At 61.2% G+C, this 20,068-nt stretch overlaps 1 protein-coding gene across 4 annotated transcripts; it reads right to left on the reverse strand.

Moving 5' to 3' along the window:
- Nucleotides 1–863: 863 nt before the first annotated feature.
- ZSWIM4 (zinc finger SWIM-type containing 4) lies at nucleotides 864–19,018 on the reverse strand. Of its 4 annotated transcripts, none has more exons than XM_087425351.1 (15): nucleotides 18,742–19,018; nucleotides 16,622–16,823; nucleotides 15,289–15,423; nucleotides 14,679–15,035; nucleotides 13,863–14,011; nucleotides 13,638–13,788; nucleotides 12,669–12,836; nucleotides 11,700–12,053; nucleotides 10,313–10,450; nucleotides 9,717–9,971; nucleotides 8,983–9,118; nucleotides 6,471–6,625; nucleotides 5,082–5,245; nucleotides 3,284–3,365; nucleotides 864–2,855 (listed from the first exon to the last, which is right to left on the reverse strand). In XM_087425351.1, exons 1-15 carry the CDS (start codon nucleotides 18,892–18,894, stop codon nucleotides 1,996–1,998), a joined length of 3,459 nt encoding a protein of 1,152 aa, XP_087281477.1. In that variant the 5' UTR covers nucleotides 18,895–19,018; the 3' UTR covers nucleotides 864–1,995. The 4 variants fall into 4 exon arrangements, with proteins under 4 accessions (XP_087281477.1, XP_087281481.1, XP_087281480.1 ...); XM_087425355.1 differs by lacking the exon at nucleotides 18,742–19,018 and adding an exon at nucleotides 17,449–18,727; XM_087425354.1 differs by lacking the exon at nucleotides 18,742–19,018 and adding an exon at nucleotides 17,311–18,727.
- Between the last annotated feature and the right edge of the window lie 1,050 nt (nucleotides 19,019–20,068).

Consider the following 20,068-nt stretch of genomic DNA (forward strand, 5'->3'; position numbering starts at 1 on the left):
AGCCGCGCTCCGGGCCCCGCCCCTCCGGGAAGCCTCTGTCCTCGCCTGCCCCGGCCCGGACGGTGACCCAGACGGTCTGTCCGTCGCCCCTCGGTCTCTACAGGCAGGAAGGTCCCGAGGGAGGCGCTTCTCGGGGAGCCCGGGAAGGAGACAGAGGGCCTTCCCGCCGTCCCCCAGACCTCTCACTCTCTTTGGGGACTGGGAACCTCGTCCGCGGTGCAGGCGCCCAGACACGCCCCGGCCATGCCCCTGACCACGCCCCCGCCTCGTTCCCCGCGGCCGGGGCCCCGCCCACTGGGCCTGGTCTAAGCCCAGGGTTCCCGCCTTCGGGGGTGTCTTCCCCACCTAGCTGCACCCAGCACTTGACGCTGCGCCCCACCCCGTGCTCAGCGACTTGGAGACGAGTATCATCCGTAGCGGGTGTCTGGGGCCAGGGCACCCCCTAGCGGCCATTCCCAGTGGTGCAAGGGCCTCGCGGCCTGGGCTGGGCAGGGTCAGCCACTCCAGCCAGGTACTATGTCCCGCCGACGCTCCCTAAAATGGGTACCCGTCCCTTAAACGTCGAGGCCTCTATCTTCTCGTCTGTAAAATGGGCACGATAGCCCTCCTGAGGGCTACCGTGACAGGCGTTGTAACATGACAGGTGTGGGCACTCCGCGTAGGGCTCGCTCACGGTGAGCTCTCCCCCGTGCCTGCTGTTAGCCCACCACGACCACTGGATGGATGTACTAGCCGGCGCCTCCATGGCTCCCCTCTGTGGAGGCTGTGCCCGGAGACGAGGCTGGAGGTCTCCCGTGCAGGGAACAGGGGCCCTGGCTGGGGCCTGGGGTGGGGTGGGGTGGGGACACACCTCACTCTCAAAATAAAAGAAAAATGTGTGTTCAATCTTTCAAAAAAAAGGAAAAAGAAAATACAATATATGGTTCAATAAATAGAAAAAAGTTACAAAATGATGTGATCTTTTGTCCTTAATTACAAGAGGAGGAAATAGAGAAGAGTGACTGGGATGGGACAGACTTCCCCAACCTCCCTGGGCCAAGGTCAGGTGGGGGGGCGAGGCCAAAGAGAGACAGCAGCTGGGACTTAGAGATGCAAACAGAAAGGCAGGCCAAACGCAGAAAACTATGGGAAGGGAGAGAAAGAGGCAGGCAGAGAGCGGGATGCCAGCCTCTTTCCCTTCCAGATCGGGGCGGGGGCCCTGGCTCGCCTGTGCTTGTCTCCTGACACAGGATTTGGAGGACAGCGTGAGCCTGGCTCTGTTCCTGAGTTGTATGTCCAGTGACTGACAGGTAGGGGAGGGACAGCAATGACCCCCCAGCCGCCCTGGGACCCTGGCCCCACAGGAACGGGAGTCCTGGCCGGACGGGGGTGAGGTATGTGGCCGAGGCCTGAGGCCTCTTCAAATCCTTCAGTGGGGGTGAGCCATTGGTCCCAGCTGGGCAGCCTGGAGGGGCACGCGGCTGTGGAACAGGGCCCCTGAGGCAGAGAGGGGAGGAGACAAAAGGAGATCCAGACGCCCTAACACAAGTGCCCTGGCCACCCAGTGGGGCGCGGGGAGGGTCTGCTACATGGACTTTTGAGAGCCCGTTTCTGGAAAGGCCTGCCTCCCAGCCCGCTATGCCCCAACCCAGCCCAAGGTAGGCCTGTGACTTTGGGGAGGGGGTGCTTGCCTATTGCTTTTGGGGTGTCTGACGTGGGGTCATACCAGCTGCCCAAGCACACACCCCCTTCCAGGCCTCTGGGTGGTGGTATGGCTTCTGATCCTAGAGTCTAGACACTCGCTCGCACACTCCTAGGCACGCGTGTGGCAGGACCCCTGCCTCCTACCGCTTCCGGGCTTGGGGGATTGGCAGGCAAGACCACTAGCTCCAGCCGGGCTCCTTCCCTGACTTAATACTGAAACGCCCCGGGGGCCTCCAGCGTCGAGGCCCCCGCCAGGAGCGGGCGCCTGCAGGCGGGGCGGGGGCCCCACGCCTGCTGGCCGCCGGCTACCACTCAGCCGAAGCGCTCCCGCACCAACAGCATGAGCTTCTTCTTGCCCTTGTAGGTCTGCTTGAGGCTCTCCAGGAACCGTGTGAACTGCAGGTGCCCGTCAGGCGCCAGCAGGAAGGTCTCCCGGGCCTTGCCCAGGAACTCGATGAAGTCACCGTAGTGCCGCGGGCTGATGTGGGTGAGGCGGGAGTGGCTGGTGGCGATGTAGGCCGCCACCGCGGCGTCCAGGAGCTGGCAGAGGGGCGCCCGGTCGGGGCCCAGCGGCTTGGCAGCCCGGCGGGCCCCCAGCGGCCCCAGGCCGGGCGCCGAGAGGGTCCAGCGGCGCAAGATGTCCGAGAGCATGGGGGCGCAGTGGACGCTGCGGATGATGAGGGGCACGATGGCCGAGAGCTCATGCCGGCCCAGCGAGTGGCTGAGCGAGCAGGCCCAGAGCACGTCGTTGACGGCGGGGTGGCTGTCCTGGTGGAAGGCGATGCTGAGCTGCGCCAGGGCCAGCGTCGCCAGCTTGTAGGCCCGCAGCGGCAGGCCGCGGTGCTCCATGTAGCGCGCCACGGTGAAGAGATGCGCGTGGCCCAGGCCGCCGGCCGCGGCGTCCAGCACGATCTGGTAGGCCGCCTCGAAGGCCGCGTGGTTCTTCTCGCACAGGGTGAGCGCGGGCAAGGCGCAGTTCTGCGGGTCCTTCATGGCGCACTGCAAGGCCAGGGTGCGGGCGCAGGCCCACAGCTCCTCCCGCCGGGCCGCGTCCAGCTGCAGCCGCAGCAGCGTGGCGTGGGAGGTGCCCGTCACCGCCACGATGGTGGCCGCCTCCACCGGGGTGAACAAGGAGTACCAATTTTGCATGATGTTCATCAGGGCTTGTGGGCCTGGAGGAGGTGAGAGGGCGACACCGCTCAGGAAGAGGGGCAGGGACGTGGCCGTAGGTGCGTGGCTTTACCCCGACACTACATCCCCACCAGCCCGGGCTGAAGACGCGCCCCTCCCCTCCACCCCAAGACGGACAGAAGCTACGCTCTACCTTTCCAAAGGAGCAGGGGCAGCCAGACTGGGTGGGAACATGCGTGTGGGGCTAAGCTTTGGAGCCACCATCCCTTCCCCAAGCCACGTTAGCCCGGCCAGCCTCCAGGCCTTTGTCCAGCTTGGGCCCCCACCCGACATTCCCTCCCGGCCTGGCCCTGAGCACTGGCCTGAGTTGGGGAAAAATCTCTGCTTCTCTCTTGTGCCTGCCCGGTTCCCTCGGGGACAGCCAGAGGAGCAGACCAGGGGCGGGTGGCCGGTCCCCTCGGGGACTCACCCATCTCCGTGGCACAGCTGACCAACCAGCGCACCATCTCCCTCCGCCGCCAGGTCATGGAGTTCAGGGTCATGCGCATCACCTGCAGGGTCGCAGGGGAGAGGGGTCACCCAAAACCCTGGGCTGGCCTCCGGGGGCTGCGGATCCCCAGGGGCCCGGGAGACCTGGGAGCTAAGGGCTGACTCAATGAGCCATACAATCCGGGAGAGTGGCCTCAGTTTCCTCATCTGTAAAACGAGGATGAAGATCGCGTCTGCCTCATGGGGCTGTTGTGAGAAAGAAACGGTTTGGGTAACGCTCTTCGCACAGTGTCTGCTGCTTCAAAGAGCTCAGCGAAGGCCAGCCATTACTATTACTGCTATTGGCTGCGTTATTCTGAGGCCTCCTGGATTCTACTGGACGATAAGCCAACCTGTCCCTTCTCTCTGGGAAGTTCCATGCTTCACATTAACAGACTTCCCTTTGCTGGGAAACAGACAAAGCACCTGCCCTACAGACCCCACTTTCCTCAGGTCCCACCCCCAATAAGCACCTTCCTTGCTTGCCCTCCCCCGAGGCTGCATCCCCCGGTGGACCCTGCCTTCTGGAAGCTTCTAAGTAGTGGGTCTCCTCCCTAAAGCTCCACTCTTGTCTCGCCCCGCCCCCACTCTCCCCCCAATGGCTCCACCCCCCACAGGAGGTTGTTCGGAGGCCAGATCCGCCTCCTGCTGGCCCCGTGCTTGCTTGTTCTCCTGGGAAGGTCTCACCCCATCCTACAACCCTACCCCAAGCTGTTCCTTATTCTCATGTTTTATTTCCGCCACCCTCAGGCCCCGCCCCCATGAGCTCCGTACCTGTCTCTCCCTCAGGCCCCACCCCCCAACATCCCACACCCTGCAGCTGCCTCCCCACCTACAGGCTGAACCCAGGCTGGCCTCGGCTGAGCCCGGGCACGGCCTGGACACCCACCCGCAGGCCCCGCCTCCACGGCTTCCAACCCGACCCCACCCCAGAGGCTGGGTCACCTTCGGGACCCTCCCCCAGGCCCCGCCCCTCAGCAGTGACCCCCCTTCCTCTCAGCCGGCTTCCCCTACAGGCCCCGCCCCCAAGACAGCTCCTTATTGGCAGGCTCTGCCCCCTCAGCTTCAGCGCCGCCCACTCGTGGTCCTTCACCGTAAGGATACCAGCCTCAGGCCGCCCCCCCCAAGGCCAGCACCTCTAGGCTCTGCTCCCTCTTGTGGCCCCACCTATCTGCAGGACCCGTGACCCCTCTCCTTGTCCTCAGCCACGCCCCCAGAAGTGGATTCTCATCTTCAGACTCTGCCACTGAGTCCCTCATTTATAGACCCACCCCCACTGGTGACTCCATTCCTTCACTCCGGGGACTCTTACAGACGCTGCCCTGCGGCTCCAGCCCAGAGGTGCCACTCACGCTCAGGCCCCGCCCCAGAGGCGGACCTCAACTCAGGCCCCGCCCCAAGAGGCCCTCACTCAGGCCCCGCCCACAGAGGCGGACCTCACACTCAGGCCCCGCCCCCAAGTGGCCCTTACTCAGGCCCCGGCCCCAGAGGCAGACCTCACACTTGGTCCCCGATCCCAAGTGGCCCTCACTCAGGCCCCGCCCCCAGAAGCAGACCTCCCGCTCAGGCTCCGCCCCCAGAGGCGGACCTCACACTCGGGCCCCGCCCCCAAGTGGCCCTTACTCAGGCTCCGCCCCCAGAAGCAGACCTCACGCTCGGGCTCCGCCCCCAGAGGCGGGCCTCACACTCCGGCACCGCCCCCAGGCAGCACTCCCTTCCCCATCCTCCCGCGGCGTCACCTGCAGGCCCAGCTCCAGCGCAATGCCCAGCAGGGTGGTGTCTGGTGGCGCGCTGGCTGGGGTGGCCGTCTTGCAGGCGTCCTGTGCCAGCTTGAAGAGTAGGGCCGGTGAGTGGATGTTCTGCTGGATGGAGCTGAGGACTGCGTGCAGCCACTTGGGGTCTCCTGGGATGGAGGAGGGACAGAGAGCACGGTTCGCACACCTGGCACCAGCCCCTGCCGCTCCCGACCTGCTGCTGCAGCTTCCTCCACACAGGTGCACAGGTGTGAGTGCGGGGAAAGCGTACCTGGCCGTGGTGCTGTGAAGATCCAGACCACTCTCAGCACCGCCCCCTGTCCCTTCTCCCCTCTGCCCCCTTCCAGCGGGAGGAAGCCACCTAGGGACCCACTGGACCCCTAACTGTCAAGGGCATCAACTCTGGACCAGAATGCCAGAGTTCAAATCCCTGCCCTGCCACTCAGTAGCTCGATGACCCTAAGTAAGTCACTTCACCTCTCTGTGCCCTGGCTGCCCCATCTGTAACACGGCTAATACTAAGGCAATGAGACCTGCCTCACAGGGCCTCAGGGAGCCCGTTCCTGGAGAGGCCTTAACATGGCAAGAGCCACACAAATGTGAGTTTCTGTTACTGTAATTATCAACAGCCCAGATCTGAGAATTCTGTCACTCAGCTTCAGCCACACAGGCCTCCTCTCTGTTCCTCAGATATACCAGGCACAGTCAGCCTCTGGGCCTTTGCACTGGCTGTTCCCTCTGCCTGGAATGCTCTTCCCAGATGCTATGGACTGAACTGTGTCCTCCCAAAATTCCCAAGTGCCAGCATGATGGCATTTGGAGGCGGGGCCTTGAGAGTGATCAGGGTTAGATGAGGTCACGACGGGATTAGTGCCCTTATAAGAGGAGGAGACCAGAGCTCACACTCTGCCCCCCATGTGAGGACACAGCAAGGAGGTGGCTGTCTGCAAGCCAGGAAGAGAGCCCTCATCAGGAACCGACCCTGCTGGTGCCTGATCTTGGACTTCCAGCCCCTAGAACTGTGAGAGACAAATGTCCGGGGTTCCATGGTATTTGTTACGGCGGCCCGAACTAGGAGACCAGATAATGGCATGGCTCTGCTCTCACCTTCACGTTTTGGCTTAATGTCAACCTTTCCACCTTGTTTAGTGTCTGTCCACCCTGCTAGAATGTACAGCCACAGGGCACGGGATCTGGGACGGTTTTGTTCACTGCGCATCCTCAGCACCCAGATGAGTGCCTGGTGCATGTAGGAAGTGCTCACGAAAAACCGCAGAACTTGGTAAAAGGGTAAAAAGGAGGGGTGGGAATGAGGGAAAGGAGGAAGGAGAAGGCAGCAGAGGAGGCGGGTGGAGGGGCAGCCACCATCCTCACCCTTGGCAGCCGTCAGCATGGCGGAGGCGAGCTCGCACTGGCGGGTCTCCAGGTGCCCAAGGATGAACCAGCGGGGGAAGCGGCTGCTCATGATGGAGTCCAGCGGGTTGGGGTGTGGTTCTCCGGCCGGAAACGCCGTCTCCAGGACGGGCAGCCTGGAGTGAGGGGGGAAGCAAGCCCTTGAGTCCATCCCTCGGGCCAGCAAAGCCCTGGGCCCCCAGGAAGACGGAAGACGTGTGTGCAAGATGTTCACTGCAGTGCTGTTGATGCCCCTCACTTCGGGGATGATTAAATAAACAATGCTCTATTCACGCACCAAGGGCTGATAAAGAGTGAGGGGTTTATTTGTGTCCTGATGTGGCCCCCACAAATCCCTCCATGGCCCCCCTCCCCTTGCTCACTCTGCTCCAGGCACTGTTACCCTCGACATCCCTCACATACAACCAGGCACTGTCCTACCCCAGGGCCTTTGCACAGGCTGTTCCCTCTGCTTGCAATGCTCTTTCCCAGACATCCTTGTGGCTCTTCCCTCACCATCTTCAGGTCTTTGCCCAAATATTTTTCAGTGAGCTCTTCCCTGACACCCCCAGCCACATGTGAAATTGCAACTTCCTACTCCCACCTCCTTCCACCCTTGCTTGTATGTGACCATCTGATGTGCAACACAATTTACCTACTAATTTATTTACTGTCTCTCTCACTGAAATCTGCTCCCTGAGGGCAGGTATTTGTGACTGTTTGTTCACTGCTGCGTCTCCAGCAGCCAGAACAATGCCTGGGGGTACACGGCAGGTGAACAAGAAATGTTTGTTGAATGACTCGACATCCCCCTTGAGGTATACTGGTAAGCAGCTCAGTACAGACATCTGTGTTGAGAAAGTTCTTCAGAGTTGTTACATGTGACCAACAGCCTGGAACAGGAATCAAGACTATTCTGGGTCCAAACAGTATCTAAGTGTCCTTGCTGTGTGACTTTGGACACAAGTTAAGCCTGTTTCTTTATGGTAAAATGCGGGAAAACACATTTATTTGGCTAGGTTGTTTAGAAGATTCTATGGGGTCATGTGGGTCATGGATTTAGATCAGGGGTCGGCACCTTTTTCCTGCGTGGGGCTGGACAGCCAAGATTTTCGCCCCTGCAGGCCATTTGGTCTCTGTCGCAACGACTCACTCTGTCATTGTTGCGCAAACGCAGCCAGATAAACACGAATAAATGAATGAGCGCGGCTGTGTGCCACTCAAGCTTTATTTCTGGACACTGATACTGGGGTTGCAGATACTTTTGATGTGTCACAGAATATTCTTTTGATTTTTTTCCCCAATCATTTAAAAATGTAAATATTGGGCCAGCCCCGTGGCTCAGCGGTTAAGTGCGCGCGCTCCGCTGCTGGCGGCCCAGGTTTGGATCCCCGGCGCACACCGACACACCACTTCTCCGGCCATGCTGAGGCGGCGTCCCACATACAGCAACTAGAAGGATGTGCAGCTGTGACACACAACTATCTCCTGGGGCTTTGGGGGGGGGAAAAAAGGAGGAGGATTGGCAATAGATGTTAGCTCAGAGCCGGTCTTCCTCAGCAGAAAGAGGAGGATTAGCATGGATGTTAGCTCAGGGCTGATCTTCCTCACAAAAAAAAAATAAAAAAAATAAAAAAATGAAAATATAAATATCATTCTTATCTCACAGGCTGTACAAAACAGGTGGCAGGCCAAATTCAGCCTGTGGGCTGTAATTTGCTGGCCCCTGGCTTAGAAAAATGTCTTGCACAGAAAAGAGTGTTCTCTAAATCATGGCTCTTACAGATTATTCTTTCCAAATATTCTGGGAAGATGCACCCCAAATTAATAGGTGTCTCTGGAGGATGGGATCAGAGGATGGGGGACAGATTTTATTTTAGTTGTTGGGCATAGTTTACTACAGAGAGAGCTTTTAAAAATTCTGCTTCTGTGATCTGCTGGTGCAGGTGAGAAATGGTAACAAGGTGACTCATTGCAATGTTTTTCTGGAAACAGTGTAAATGTCTGTCAACTCTAGCCTGGCTGTTTCACGGTGTGGCCCTACACGGACGCTGCCGTGGTCCACATGCTGTGCCCCGGGACAAAGCCTTTCAGATGCAATGCTCAGTGAAGACAGGTACAGGACGCATCCTGGGTTCGAAAGAAGAATGGATTTTCAATTTCCAGATAGGAGTTTGCAGAAATCTCTACTCTTGAAGGATAGATAAAGTGGTAACACTGCCTGCCTCCACTGAGATTTGGGAAGGTTGGGACAAATCTGCGTTGAAAAGGACTCTGAATCCTGTGCCACGTGGAAATTTCTCAAATTCAAAACAATAGTCCACATTTATATTTAATAATCAAGAGGACACGGCAGGCTGGAACGCCAGCACGAGGGAGACTGAATCAACCAGGCTGTGAGTTCAGGCCGGAGCACCGGGCTCCGGGTGCGCCTCCCACCCCACCCCCCTGCCCGCCCCCTGGGCCGAGCCCCCAGCCATCGGCCTGTCCTCACCTCATGGCCCGCAGCGCGAGGCGGTAGGCCAGGTCGGGGTCGTGGGGCAGCAGCGCGGTGAACAGGTACCGGGCACAGGTGTGCATGGGCACGCTCTCCCGGAACAGCACCTCTCCGAAGCCGCTGAAGGGACCCCCTGCAGGGGCAGCCTGAGCTCAGTGCCCAGGCGTGGGCTCACCTCCGCCCCTCCACAGGTCTCCCCCAGGCCCGGGCTCTGAGTCGCGGATGGGCAGACCCCAGGCTAGACCGGCTGGTCTAGGGGTCAGAGAGGTCCGGGGGTGGGGGCGCAGGGCTGGTACCGAAAAGCTAGAAAATTCAAAGAAAGAGGAGACCCTGGGCAGCCTTGGGGGTGGGGCAGGACTCAGATGCAGGGTCGGGCCACAGGACTTGGGCCTGCACCGGCCCCGGGGGCGGGGCCAAGATAGCTCCTCCCAGATTTAAGTGGCCGGGCCTCACACGGCAGCACCATGGGCAGAGCCAATCAAGTCCAGCTGGGCCTCAACGACTAGGCCCATTGGCTCCAGATGGCAAGGCGCGGGGCCTCACCACTCACGCAGCAGCTATTGGCTGCCAGCACGGCTAGGGGGTGGGGCCGAGGGCCGACTCTCACTTTCAGGATCTGTCAAGGCGCCAGTGGGCAGTAAGGACCAGGAGGCGGGGCTGGGGCAGCGACCCGATGCAGCAGCAACTCGGTCACTAGGGGACAGGGCCAGGACCTAGGGACGGGGCCTCACCTTCCAGCAGGAGCCCCGCCTGCTTGCGCAGCACCTGCACCAGCCGCTCGTCCAGCTCCACCTCCTCCAGCAGGGCCAGTAGCTGCTCCTCGTGGCGCACCACCTTGTCCTGGGCGTACAGCCCCTCCGGCAGGGCCCGCTGCTGCCCCAGGCCCAGCAGGGCCACCTCCAGCGCCAGCGCCAAGTAGGACTCCCCAGGGGTCCCGGGCACGGGCACATGCTGGTAGGCCACCTTCCGCTTCTCGGGGCCTGAGTCTGTGGGAGACGGGCACCAGAGCTGCTGGAGAGGACCTCCTTTCCTGGGACCCCAGGGGCCCTTGATGTCGAGCAAGGAGACTGGGGGTGGGGGTGGGGCCCACCTTCTAGCAGCAGTTAAGGCTATGCTGGCCTCACTTTCAGAAGCTGATTCTATTGGCTCCTGACACCTGTCAGGGGGCGTGGCCAAGGGTAGGGGCGGGACCTCACTTTCTAGGGGTATAGGAAAGGGGGCGTGACCAAGGGTAGGGGTGTGGCCCCACCTTATATGGATAAAGCTAGGAGCGTGGCCAAAGGGTGGGGATTGTCCCACCTCCTCCGGGGGTCCTCAATGTGGGTACCTGGGTAAAGGGCGAGGGTCTCCTCCTCCAGGCGACAGGCCTCCAGGAGCGCCCTGCAGAGGCAGCCAATGGGGTCCAGGGGGTGGCCCACCCATCCTTCGGTGTTGGTGATGCAGGTGGAGCCTTTCTGCAGCAGCTCTGCAGGCAGGAAGGGGGCTCAATGCCCGCCCACTCACCCAAGCCCCGGGGGCCTCCTCTCCCTGAACCCCCAGCTCAGCCTTGCACCACCACCTGTCCACCCAGCAGCCGTCTTCTCCACCCCTTGGGCTCTGTAGCTGCTCTCGCCTCCATAGTCCTGGCCTCCTGTCCCACAGCCAGACCCCAGCCTGGCAGGACACCGGGACGAAACTGGGCGCTTTCTAAAACATCCAACCACTGTCATTCCCCTCATAACCCTTAATCCCTCCCACCTCTCTCAAGCCCAGCCAGCTTTCAGGGCCACCTGCCCCAACTGGAAGCCCACCCTCTAATCTGCTGCCACAAGCTGAGTGCTCTCTTGCCTCTGGGCTCCTGTGCATGCTGTTCCTTCTACCTAGAACACTGTTCCTCCCTCTCCTCCTGGGAAACTCCTATACATCCTTAAGATCTCAGCATAGCTCTCACCTCCTCTGGAGGGCTTTCCCTGTGCCTCCAGGTTGGGACAGGGCTCTGCTCGGTCCCAGCAACCCCATGTTGCCATTACACCCTGTGTTCAACTTCCTGATAACTGACCCATCACCAAGAGAACGCAACTGGTGGGCTCCCTCCTGCCTCCCCTGATCTGGTCCACAGACATGCTCCACAAGTGTGTGTGTGTGTGTGTGTGTGTGTGTGTGTGTTTTCTAATATAAATTTGAATTGTTGCCCATGTTTAAAAATCAGTAAATTCCACATCAAATAATCCAGATTTCTGGCCTGCCTTCAAAAATCGGAAGATCTGGGCACACTGGGTCCACGTGTCTGAAAGGCATGTGGCTGACGCCCGCCTCGAATGGCAGGGGTCGGAAACTACATTTCCCAGACTCCTTTGTGTGAGGAGCGGCGGGTGGGAGAGGACGAGGCTGTTATTCTCCTGCAGCAGCCGTGAGCAGGTGTGCGGCTGTGTGCAGAGTGCACAAGTGAGGTGCTGCCAGCAGCTGAGCTGTCAGCAGTTTGCCGCAACCTCTGTGCTTCTGAAGTTCAAGTTCTAGAACCCGACCTTCCCTGACTTTCAATCCTGCAGCCCTTCCAGTGGTTTTGTGAGCCCTCAGTCCCCCGTATAAACTCCTTTCTGCTCAAGACATCTTAGAGTGGTCCGGTTTTCCTGGTGGGACCCCGAGTGGTATCCACAGACCCTCCAGGTTGCCACAGCCCCCAGCAGCTGGCATTCGTGTCTGCAGCCCCTGGACACGATGCTCTTGGTGCCCACCTTTTTTCTGCTGCTTGTAGCTCTCAAGCTGGTGTCGCCGCTGCAGCCGGAGCGTGTTAACTATGGCGCCGGCCAGCCGCAGGGCCTGGCGGGGGTAGCCATGGGCACGCAGGGTGTCCACACGGGCACAGGCCGTGGGGAAGGGCTCGCCCAGCCAGAGTGGGCGGCCCTGGGGGTCGAAGGTCGGCTTGTCGCTGCCCACGCTGCCTGTGAGGCTGGGGCCGTAGGAGTCGCTGGCCAGGATCCTCTGCAGGTGGGGGTCGCTCCAGCGCAGTGACCCGGCCTGCAGGGCACGGCCGAACACGGTGTGGCGGGAACCTGCAGCCACCACCTCCTCCTCCTCCTCCTCCGAGCCTGCAGGAGAGGTGTCCAGCATGGCCTGGTGAGGGGGGCCCCGCAGTCGGGGCCTTGGCCGGTTCCCCCCACCGAGGGCCAGCTGGGGGGTAGACTTCGGGCACAGCAATGGGCGTGCATCACGTCCCCAAATCCTCACAGCAGCCTTCAAAGGTGTGTGTGAGTGTGTGTCCAGGGAGTTATTACAGCCCCTCCTAGGATGGACAACCGTGAATACCTGTCTGTCTGTCCATCTTTCTCCCCCCACACATTCCTCTTTCCTCTCTCCATCTCTCTCCCCACCCCCCATCCCCCATCCCTTGTCCTCTTCTCCGCTGTCTGTCTGTCTCTCTTCTGGCTCTCTCTTTCCTTTCCTCTCTGTTCCCCTATGCCCGCCTCCATGGCCAGGAGGCAGCTGAGTCAGGAGACCAGCCCAGAACTACAGGCATCTGCAGCCTTTCTCTGCCCTGTCCCTCGGGCTGCCTGCCCCCGCCCTGGGCACTCCCCCGCTCCGGGTTGCGGGGGTCAGGCTAGGCTGGGGCCCCCTGTACTCTCCCCCAGAGGGAATGATGGGCAGGCTGGGCCACAGGAGGTCGTGATGGTTTTTGGAGGGGCCGGCAGGGACCCCCTCCCTACCTGGGCCAAGGGGCGCAGTGGGCTGCAGGCTGGGGCCATCGAAAGAGTAATTGCCTTCTTCCAGCGGGCACATGTCCAGCTTGTCCCACTGGCCGAGCAGCTGGAGCCAGCTGGCCTGCTCCTCTGGTTTGCAGTGGGGGCTCAGGACGACGCACACCCACAGGGCCCCTGGGGAGGGAGGCAGGGCAGTGAGGGGGGACGGGGGAGGCTAGCATTCACGCCCACGGTGGCAGCACACACTTACGGAGTGCCTACTGTGTGCGGGCACTGCTCTCTGCTTAGCTCTCACTTCGAGCCTCTGAGGTGACAACGCATCATCTGTTCACGTTACAGCACAGAGAGGTAAATTCAGTTGCTCAAGGTCACACAGCTGGGAAGTCAGGATTCGAACCCAAGCCACCAGACTCCTGGCTGTTCTTTTTCTCCCACAGAACCTCTCAGCATCTATCGCCGGGGTCAGCCCGTGGAGAAAATCCAACCCGCCACCTGGTTTTGAACAGCCTACGGGCTAAGATTTATTTTTACATTTTTAAATGGTAGGGCAGAAATAAATCTAAAGAAGAATATTTTGTGACTTGGGAAAATGATATGAAATTCAAATAAATAAGTAGTGTCTGTAAACACAGTTTTATTGGCGCACTGCCACGCCCACTCGGTAACGTGCGTCTGTGGCCGCTTTCCCACTAACAGCCCGCAAAGATGAGCGGTCGGGGCCGAGACCAAACGGCCCGCAGAGCCGAACTGCTGACCGTCCGGCCCTTGTGGAAAAGGTGTGCGGACTCGGGTCTAACGGGTTCGTGGTGGTTTCCGGTCTGTCTGCTAGGTGTCGGCCGTGAAGGCGGGGATCCACCCTCTCCCGTTTCCTGCTGTGGCCCCGGAGCCCGGGTCGGGGCCTCTTCCGTCGGAGGTGCTAATGACGGGGAAGGGCTCAGGGCCAGACCCGGGAGCGCCCCGGGGTCGGGGCCTTACCCAGCTCGTCCCACAGCTGCCGGCACTTGTCCGTCATGCCCGCGCCCTGCTGCCGCCACAGGGCCAGGCGCGGGTCCTGCAGGAACTGCTCGGTCATGAGGATCAGCATGCGCGCCCCGTTGGAGTCCCGCATGCGCAGCATCTCCCGCACCTGCGCCGGGACCGGTGATGAGGGGGGGCGCCAGGCCCTCGAGCCCCTCCCCCGCCCGCCACACGGCGCAGCACCTTGCAGAACATGGAGCGCAGCTGCTGGCTGGCGCCGTAGTAGCCGCCGTTGGACAGCAGCTGCTTCACCTGCTCCTGGATCTGCTCCTCATCCAGGTGCCAGCAGTTGGCATCCTCGATGCCCGCGCCCGCCGTGGGGTCTGGGGCGCCTGCGGGTGGGGAGAGAAAGCTCAGGCCGGGCCTGGGGAGAGCAGGGTCCGCTCCTGCCATCATCCAGTCCTCCAAATCACTCACCCCATCTCCAAGTCCCATCCATCACCCACCCATCCACCTGAAAAACCACCCACCCATCCATCCATCCATCCACCCATCCACCCATCCATCCATCTGTGTGTCCGCCTGTCCATCAATCCATCCATCCCACCTGAAAAACCACCCACGCATCCATTCATCCATGAGTGCACCTGTCCACCCATCCACTCATCCATGAGTGCGCCTGTCCCCCCACCCACCCACCCATCCATCCATTCGTGTGTCTGCCTGTCCATCTGTCCGTCCGTCCGTCCATCCATCCATGAGTGCGCCTGTCCATCCAGCCATCCATCCACTCATCCATCCATCCATCCGTCCATCCATCCACAACTCCCACTTGTTCCCTCCACTCCGGCTCTCCCCGCTGCCTGATTTCCAACCGTTCACCTGCCCGGGGCCACAGCAAATCCAGCATCTGCCGCTTACTAGGTGTGTGACTTTGACCTCAGGCCAGGGCGCTGCCCCCACCCCCGCTCATGGATCAAGGGGACCTGAGGATTCCGGGACCAATGCCCGTCGCACCGCAAGCAGGCTGCCGCGAGCCAGGGCCCCGGGCGCCCTCACCATGCACCAGGTTGATCTCGGAGCCCAGCAGGAGGATCTCGTCGGCCAGGCGCTGGGCGGTGGGCAGCACCTCGGTATGGTGGGCGCTGATGAGGTACTGCACGAACTTCTGCAGCTGCTCCCGGTTCATCTGCGAGAGCGTCTCGGAGATGGGCAGCCGCAGCTCCACCTGGCGCGCGTGCCGGATGCGGTACAGTGACAGCGCCACCACGTGCGCGCAGTAGAAGAGGTCGCGGTTGTCGCAGCCGCAGCTCACGGACGTGATCTTGCAGCGGTCAAAGCTGATGGAGACACGGTAGAGGCGCTCGGGCTCCCCGGGGCCCCCAGACTCCCGGACGTTTCCGCTGAGGTGGAACCCTAAGACCAAAGCCAAAATGTCGCCGCTGGGTCACCCCAGAGACGGCGGTGCTTGTCCACGTGCACGGCAAGAGCCACGCAGATCCCAGCTGAGCAACAGCGCGAGGCACTCGGCCTCTCTGCGCATCAGGCTGTCAGAAGGAATAAATAGGAACATCCTCCTCGTGCGTTGTAATGAGGATTAAATGAGTTAATATTTGGCAAGTGCTTAGAACACTTGGCATACAGTATGTCCTAAATAAACCGTGCTCACATTCTAATTCTGAAGAACACGACTGTATTATAGTGACGATGCTGAAGAGGATAGTGATGACGTTCTCAGCCCTTGGGTTGCCATGGATACAGCTGGCTCCAGGAGCCTGTACTTCCTGGGAAGATGCCTGTGACACTGGGGGGAGAGCGGCTGATGTGGCAGCCCAGGGGCAGGTCACCCCCTCACCCCCTGCCCCTCCCTGACCCCTGGGGAGCCCAGATGCCAGGCTCATCCGACTGGTTGGGCAGCTCAGGCCCCAGCCGGCCCTGGCTGCATCACGCCGGGAGACGGCGGCTTCCTCATACCGTCTCCCTCATACCGGCTGGAGGTTGCCGAGCCTGTGGCCGGCCAGGTCATGTCCAGGCAAGGGGGCCCCCAGGCTGACTGGGGTCAGGAAGGGTCATCCTGACGGAGCCCCTGCCTCCAGCTGGGAGACGTGGCCTGCCCCATGGCAGCTGTCACGTTTCAGGGCTCGCCTGCTTTCTGGCTCACCCTCTACTTGTCCCCTTCTGGGCCCTGCTGCCTGAGGTCTAGAATCATCTTTCACCTCCAGCTCTAAACCTCTGCCCCCTCCCCTCACTGGACCCCGCTGCCTGAGTCTAAGTGCCCCATCACAGCTGATCCTAAACTTCTACCCTAGACTCCCACCCAAGCCTCGTTGCCTTAGGTCTGAGACCATCCCTAAACTCTGATCCCAACCTCCACCCAAGGCTCTCTGCCTGAGGTCTAAGACACCTCTTACCTCTGGCTCTAAATCTTTGCCTCCAGCTCTCACCTAGGCCCCTGCTGCCTGAGGTCTAGAACCAATCTTACCTCTGGCTCTAAACCTGAGCCCAAAGCATCACGGGTCCCTCTGCCGAGGTCTGGAACCTCTTCTCACCTCTGGTTTAGAGTCACTCCTGGATGCTACCTCAGACAAACCCTCCTCTTCCTCACCACCTCTTCCCCTCCCCCACAAAGCTGTCTGAGATCTAGGACCTTCCATTACCCTGTCTCAGACTCTACCCCCAATCCCCACGATGGCCTCCACCTAGGATCTAGGAACAGCCTCAGTCCTCCACCCTTAGCTGGGCCCCACTGCCTAAGTTCTGGGGCCTCCCTTGCCCTGCTTTCTGGGTCACCATCCTTCCCCTCATCCCCATCTAAGCCCGCTGCCTGAGGTCTAGGCAGATCCCTGATCTGGAGCTCACAATATCTTGTACAACCCTCCCTGGGCACAGAAGCCGGAGGTCTGGAACCTCTGCTCCCCTGGCCCAGGCCTCCCTGCAACTCCCGGCTCCTCCAGGCCTGCTCAGGGCCTCCCGGCCTCCTAGAAGGGGTGGGGGCCACTCACCGACTTGCAGCACGCGGTCCACAGCCCCGCTCTGCAGCAGGTGCAGCCCGCGGGTGAAGGGCACCCGGGCGTCATGCTCGCCCTCTGGGGGCTGGTAGCCCAGCGACGAGTACATACATATCTCCCGCTCGCTGCGTGGAAACGACCAGAACACGATGCGCTTCTGGACCGGCTCCGGCACCCGGGAGAACCGCTCCTCGACCTGTGGGGAGGCCCGGTGCTTTAGAAACCCCGGCTCAAATCCTGGCTTTCCTCTTAACAAGCAACACGACCTGGGGCAAGTCACTCCGCCTCCCTGAGCATCAGTTTTCTCAAGAGTGAGGTGGCGATGCTGACAGCACCTGCCTTCTGGGTACCATGAAGATTAAATATGCTTCAATATATGTAAAGTGTTTACAGTAACATCTGGCCCATAGTTAGTGTTCTAGAACTTTCTGCTGCTTCCCTCCTGCGTGTCAGGTCCCAGAGTCCTGATGTAAGACGGTCCCACCTCCCAGGCTTTGAGGGGGCAGGAGCAAGGAAGACAGAAAATAGTGACCAGGCCCACATTATCTTAGCCCACACTACGATAAATGCTTTGTATACGCGATTTTCTTCAATTCTCACAGAAATAACCTCACGATACTAATCATCAATCACCCTATTTTGCAGTCTGGGGAATCTGCGGCTAAGAGGTGGGGTGAATTCACCTGTTCAGAGTCCCACAGCTGGCGAGCTCTGACTCCCAAGACAGGCTTTATGCCCAGCTTCCCATAGGCTGCCCCTGGCGGCTCTGGGCAGTGAACTGAGCTGGCTGGGCCTTCTTCCAATCCAGGCTTGCTACTCACCGGCTGGGTGACCTTGGGCAAGTTTCTCAACCTCTCTGTGCCCCAGTTTCCTCAAAGTGGGAAGGAGAACAACTCCCAAAGGCTTGCAGAGGATTCCAGGAGCTCCTGCGGGCAAGCGCTTCCCCTGCGCCCGGCCTGGCCAGGGCAGGTGCGTGGGAGCCCTGGAGATGGTTTGAGGACTACTCTGGGTGTCTCACACACAACGAAGGGGCGGGGGCCCTGCAGAGCCCCCAGTCCGGGGTTTCGGGGGAAAGTGGGAGGGCCAGTGACCGGCCCAGGCCTCAGGGACAGTTGGCAGATGACTAAGGAGGGATTTTCCAGGCCGTGAATCAGAGCCTGCCCCAGTCACGCTTGGCCCAGACCCATCGGTCCCGGCAGAATCCCTAACTCTGAGAGGCTGGGGAGCAAGGGACGGACGCCCCGCAAAGCCAGACAGAGGGCAGAGCCCGTGGGGCTGCACAAGGCACGTCAGGTCCAGGCCCCATCTGCAGCTCCTCGGGGGCCCACAGTGAGGCTGGGAAAGGGAACTTCAACTGACCCAGCCCTGGGGCACCCTGGCAGAGCCCCTAGAAGCTGCAGAGGCGGGGTTCCAGGTGCACTGTCCAGGTGCAGACCAGGCCCAGTCCCTGCTGCCAACCTCCGGGAGGACTGGGATGGGGGAGCCGGGAAAGGTGAGTGGGGGATGAGGGGCAGGGCCTGAGGGAAGGATCTGGAGATGAGGGGGATCCCCATGGGACAGGTGGGTTCTGGAGGCTGGGGGGCAGAAAGGATGTCTTGAGGCTGAGAGCTGTAGAAATGGGGGAGTCCTTTCGTGGGAGGAGGACAGATCTGGGGGACAAGAATAGGGGAGTGTGAGACTCGAGGGGCTGAGAATCGGGGTGCCCCCAATTGGGGGCGGCTTGTAGGAGTTGGAGAGAGGAGTGAGGGTTGAATGGGGCGCCCTAACTGGACGAAGAGGATAAAGTGGGAAAAAGGGGTGCCCAGGGTTGTGAGGGGACCACGGGGCAGGAGGCGAAGGAAGCGTCCTGAGCTGGGGTCTGGGGCGCTGAGCCATCCCGGATCTTGTGGTCTGGGGGCAGGGCCGGCGAGCAGGGCTGGGGTGGGTCACAGGGTTTGAAGGAGTGAGATGGGAGGACGAGGAGTGTCTCGGGGCAGGGTTAAGGATCTTGGAGGGGATCTCCGGGGTGTCTCCGACGGCGGCAGGTCCGGAGTCTGGGGTTGGGCAGGGGGAGGAGAAGGCTTGTCCGGGAGGAGGCTGGGAGTGCGTCCCTCCCCCCTCCCTCCCTTGGTCACCTGCTCGAAGGCCCAGCTCTCGGCTACTCGCTTGGCGCTGAGGTCCAGCAGCGCCTCGGGCCGGCCCCGGCCGCGCACGGCCCCGGCCCCGGCATCGCGCTCCTCCGGTGCCGCGGGGCAGCCCCGGCTCCGCTTGACCGCGGGGGGGTCCATCCGGCCGGGCCGGGGCCGGGGCGGGGTCTGTTGGGGGGTCGGCCAGATACCCGCTCCGCTTCGCCGGCTCCCGCGACCCCTGCCCGCCTTCTTGGCCTTCCTCCGCGCTCGGCCGCCCGGGGACCCCCGCCGCACCCACCCCCGCCCCGCGCCGGGCGGCCGGGCGATGCGGCCCCTTTAAAACTCTTCACAACAATGAAGCTGCCTCGGCCGCCGCTTTATCCTCCGCTGTCGTCCCGCCCCCGCCGCCCGTCCCCATTGGCACCCCCCTCGGCCTCCGAAGCTCTCCTCCGCCACTGGCGGAACCTCCAGACCCGTTTCCGAGTTCCGCTGCTCATTCGTTGCATGAGCTGCCTGTCTTTCCGAGACGTCCCAATCAGAGCGCTCAGCGAGCGGCGCTGTCAATCACGGGGCGGCGTCGACCAATCACAGTGGGAGGACCCCTGCGGAGTGGGCCGTCTGCGGAGTTTCGGGGCGGGCCCTGGGTTCATTCACAACATTCCTTCTCCGCCCCCCTCGGGCTGGACAGCGCGCCCGGGGCAGCTGGGGCTGCGCCCACACACGGCTTTGTTTACTGAGGGTCGCTTCCGGGCGCCGCGAGGGGACAATCAACACGGCTCGGCCGGGGAGCGAGACAGAGCCGCGGGATCCCCGGGCAGCAGCTCAGCCCCTCCTCCCTCTGGCTGTGTGACGCGAGAAACTCTCTCAGCCTCTCTGGGCACCGAGTCAAGTTGTGGTGCTTTGGGGGGTGGGGGGGATCACAGGCCCCTTGGTGGAGCTCATGGGGGCTGCGGATCCTCTCTAGAAATAGAGCCCAGTTCAAGCCCCTCCTTGAGCCCCAAGCTAAGAACCTCCGATCCATTCTGTGCCCTAACCATTAAGTTGTCATATGAAATTGTTGATTTTTGACCTACTAAAATGGCAATATCATAAGATTCAACGTAATACGTGTCCAATCCGAGCACCTCTGGTTTTTTCTGACCCAGTTGGTCCGGGCCACCCTCTCCGGCTCGGAAGCCGGCGCCGCCCCCGCATCCTTCGTCTCCGCGTCCTCGGAGCACCCTGCCTTTCCCCGCCGCCCGTCTTCCCTGCGTTCTCATTACGCTGATTTCTGCCTCCTCCCTCCGCCCGGAGCCCCCGGGGCGGGGCTGGGCGCACCCGCGCGGCTGTGCCG

Source organism: Ceratotherium simum, chromosome 39 (genome assembly GCF_057802395.1).
Source record: "Ceratotherium simum simum isolate JZ-2026a chromosome 39, ASM5780239v1, whole genome shotgun sequence".
NCBI lineage: Eukaryota > Metazoa > Chordata > Mammalia > Perissodactyla > Rhinocerotidae > Ceratotherium > Ceratotherium simum.

Bases quoted from the DNA above. Each gene is read 5' to 3' on its own strand.
- ZSWIM4 (XM_087425351.1), bottom strand. From the start codon at position 18,894: ATGGACCCCCCCGCGGTCAAGCGGAGCCGGGGCTGCCCCGCGGCACCG. The intron at 9,119-9,716 runs GTGAGGCCCCGT...CTGCCCCTGCAG, and splicing joins GGCGGGGCTCCTGCTGGAAG to GGGGTCCCTTCAGCGGCTTC. The intron at 3,366-5,081 runs GTGACGCCGCGG...GCGACCCTGCAG, and splicing joins CGCTGGAGCTGGGCCTGCAG to GTGATGCGCATGACCCTGAA.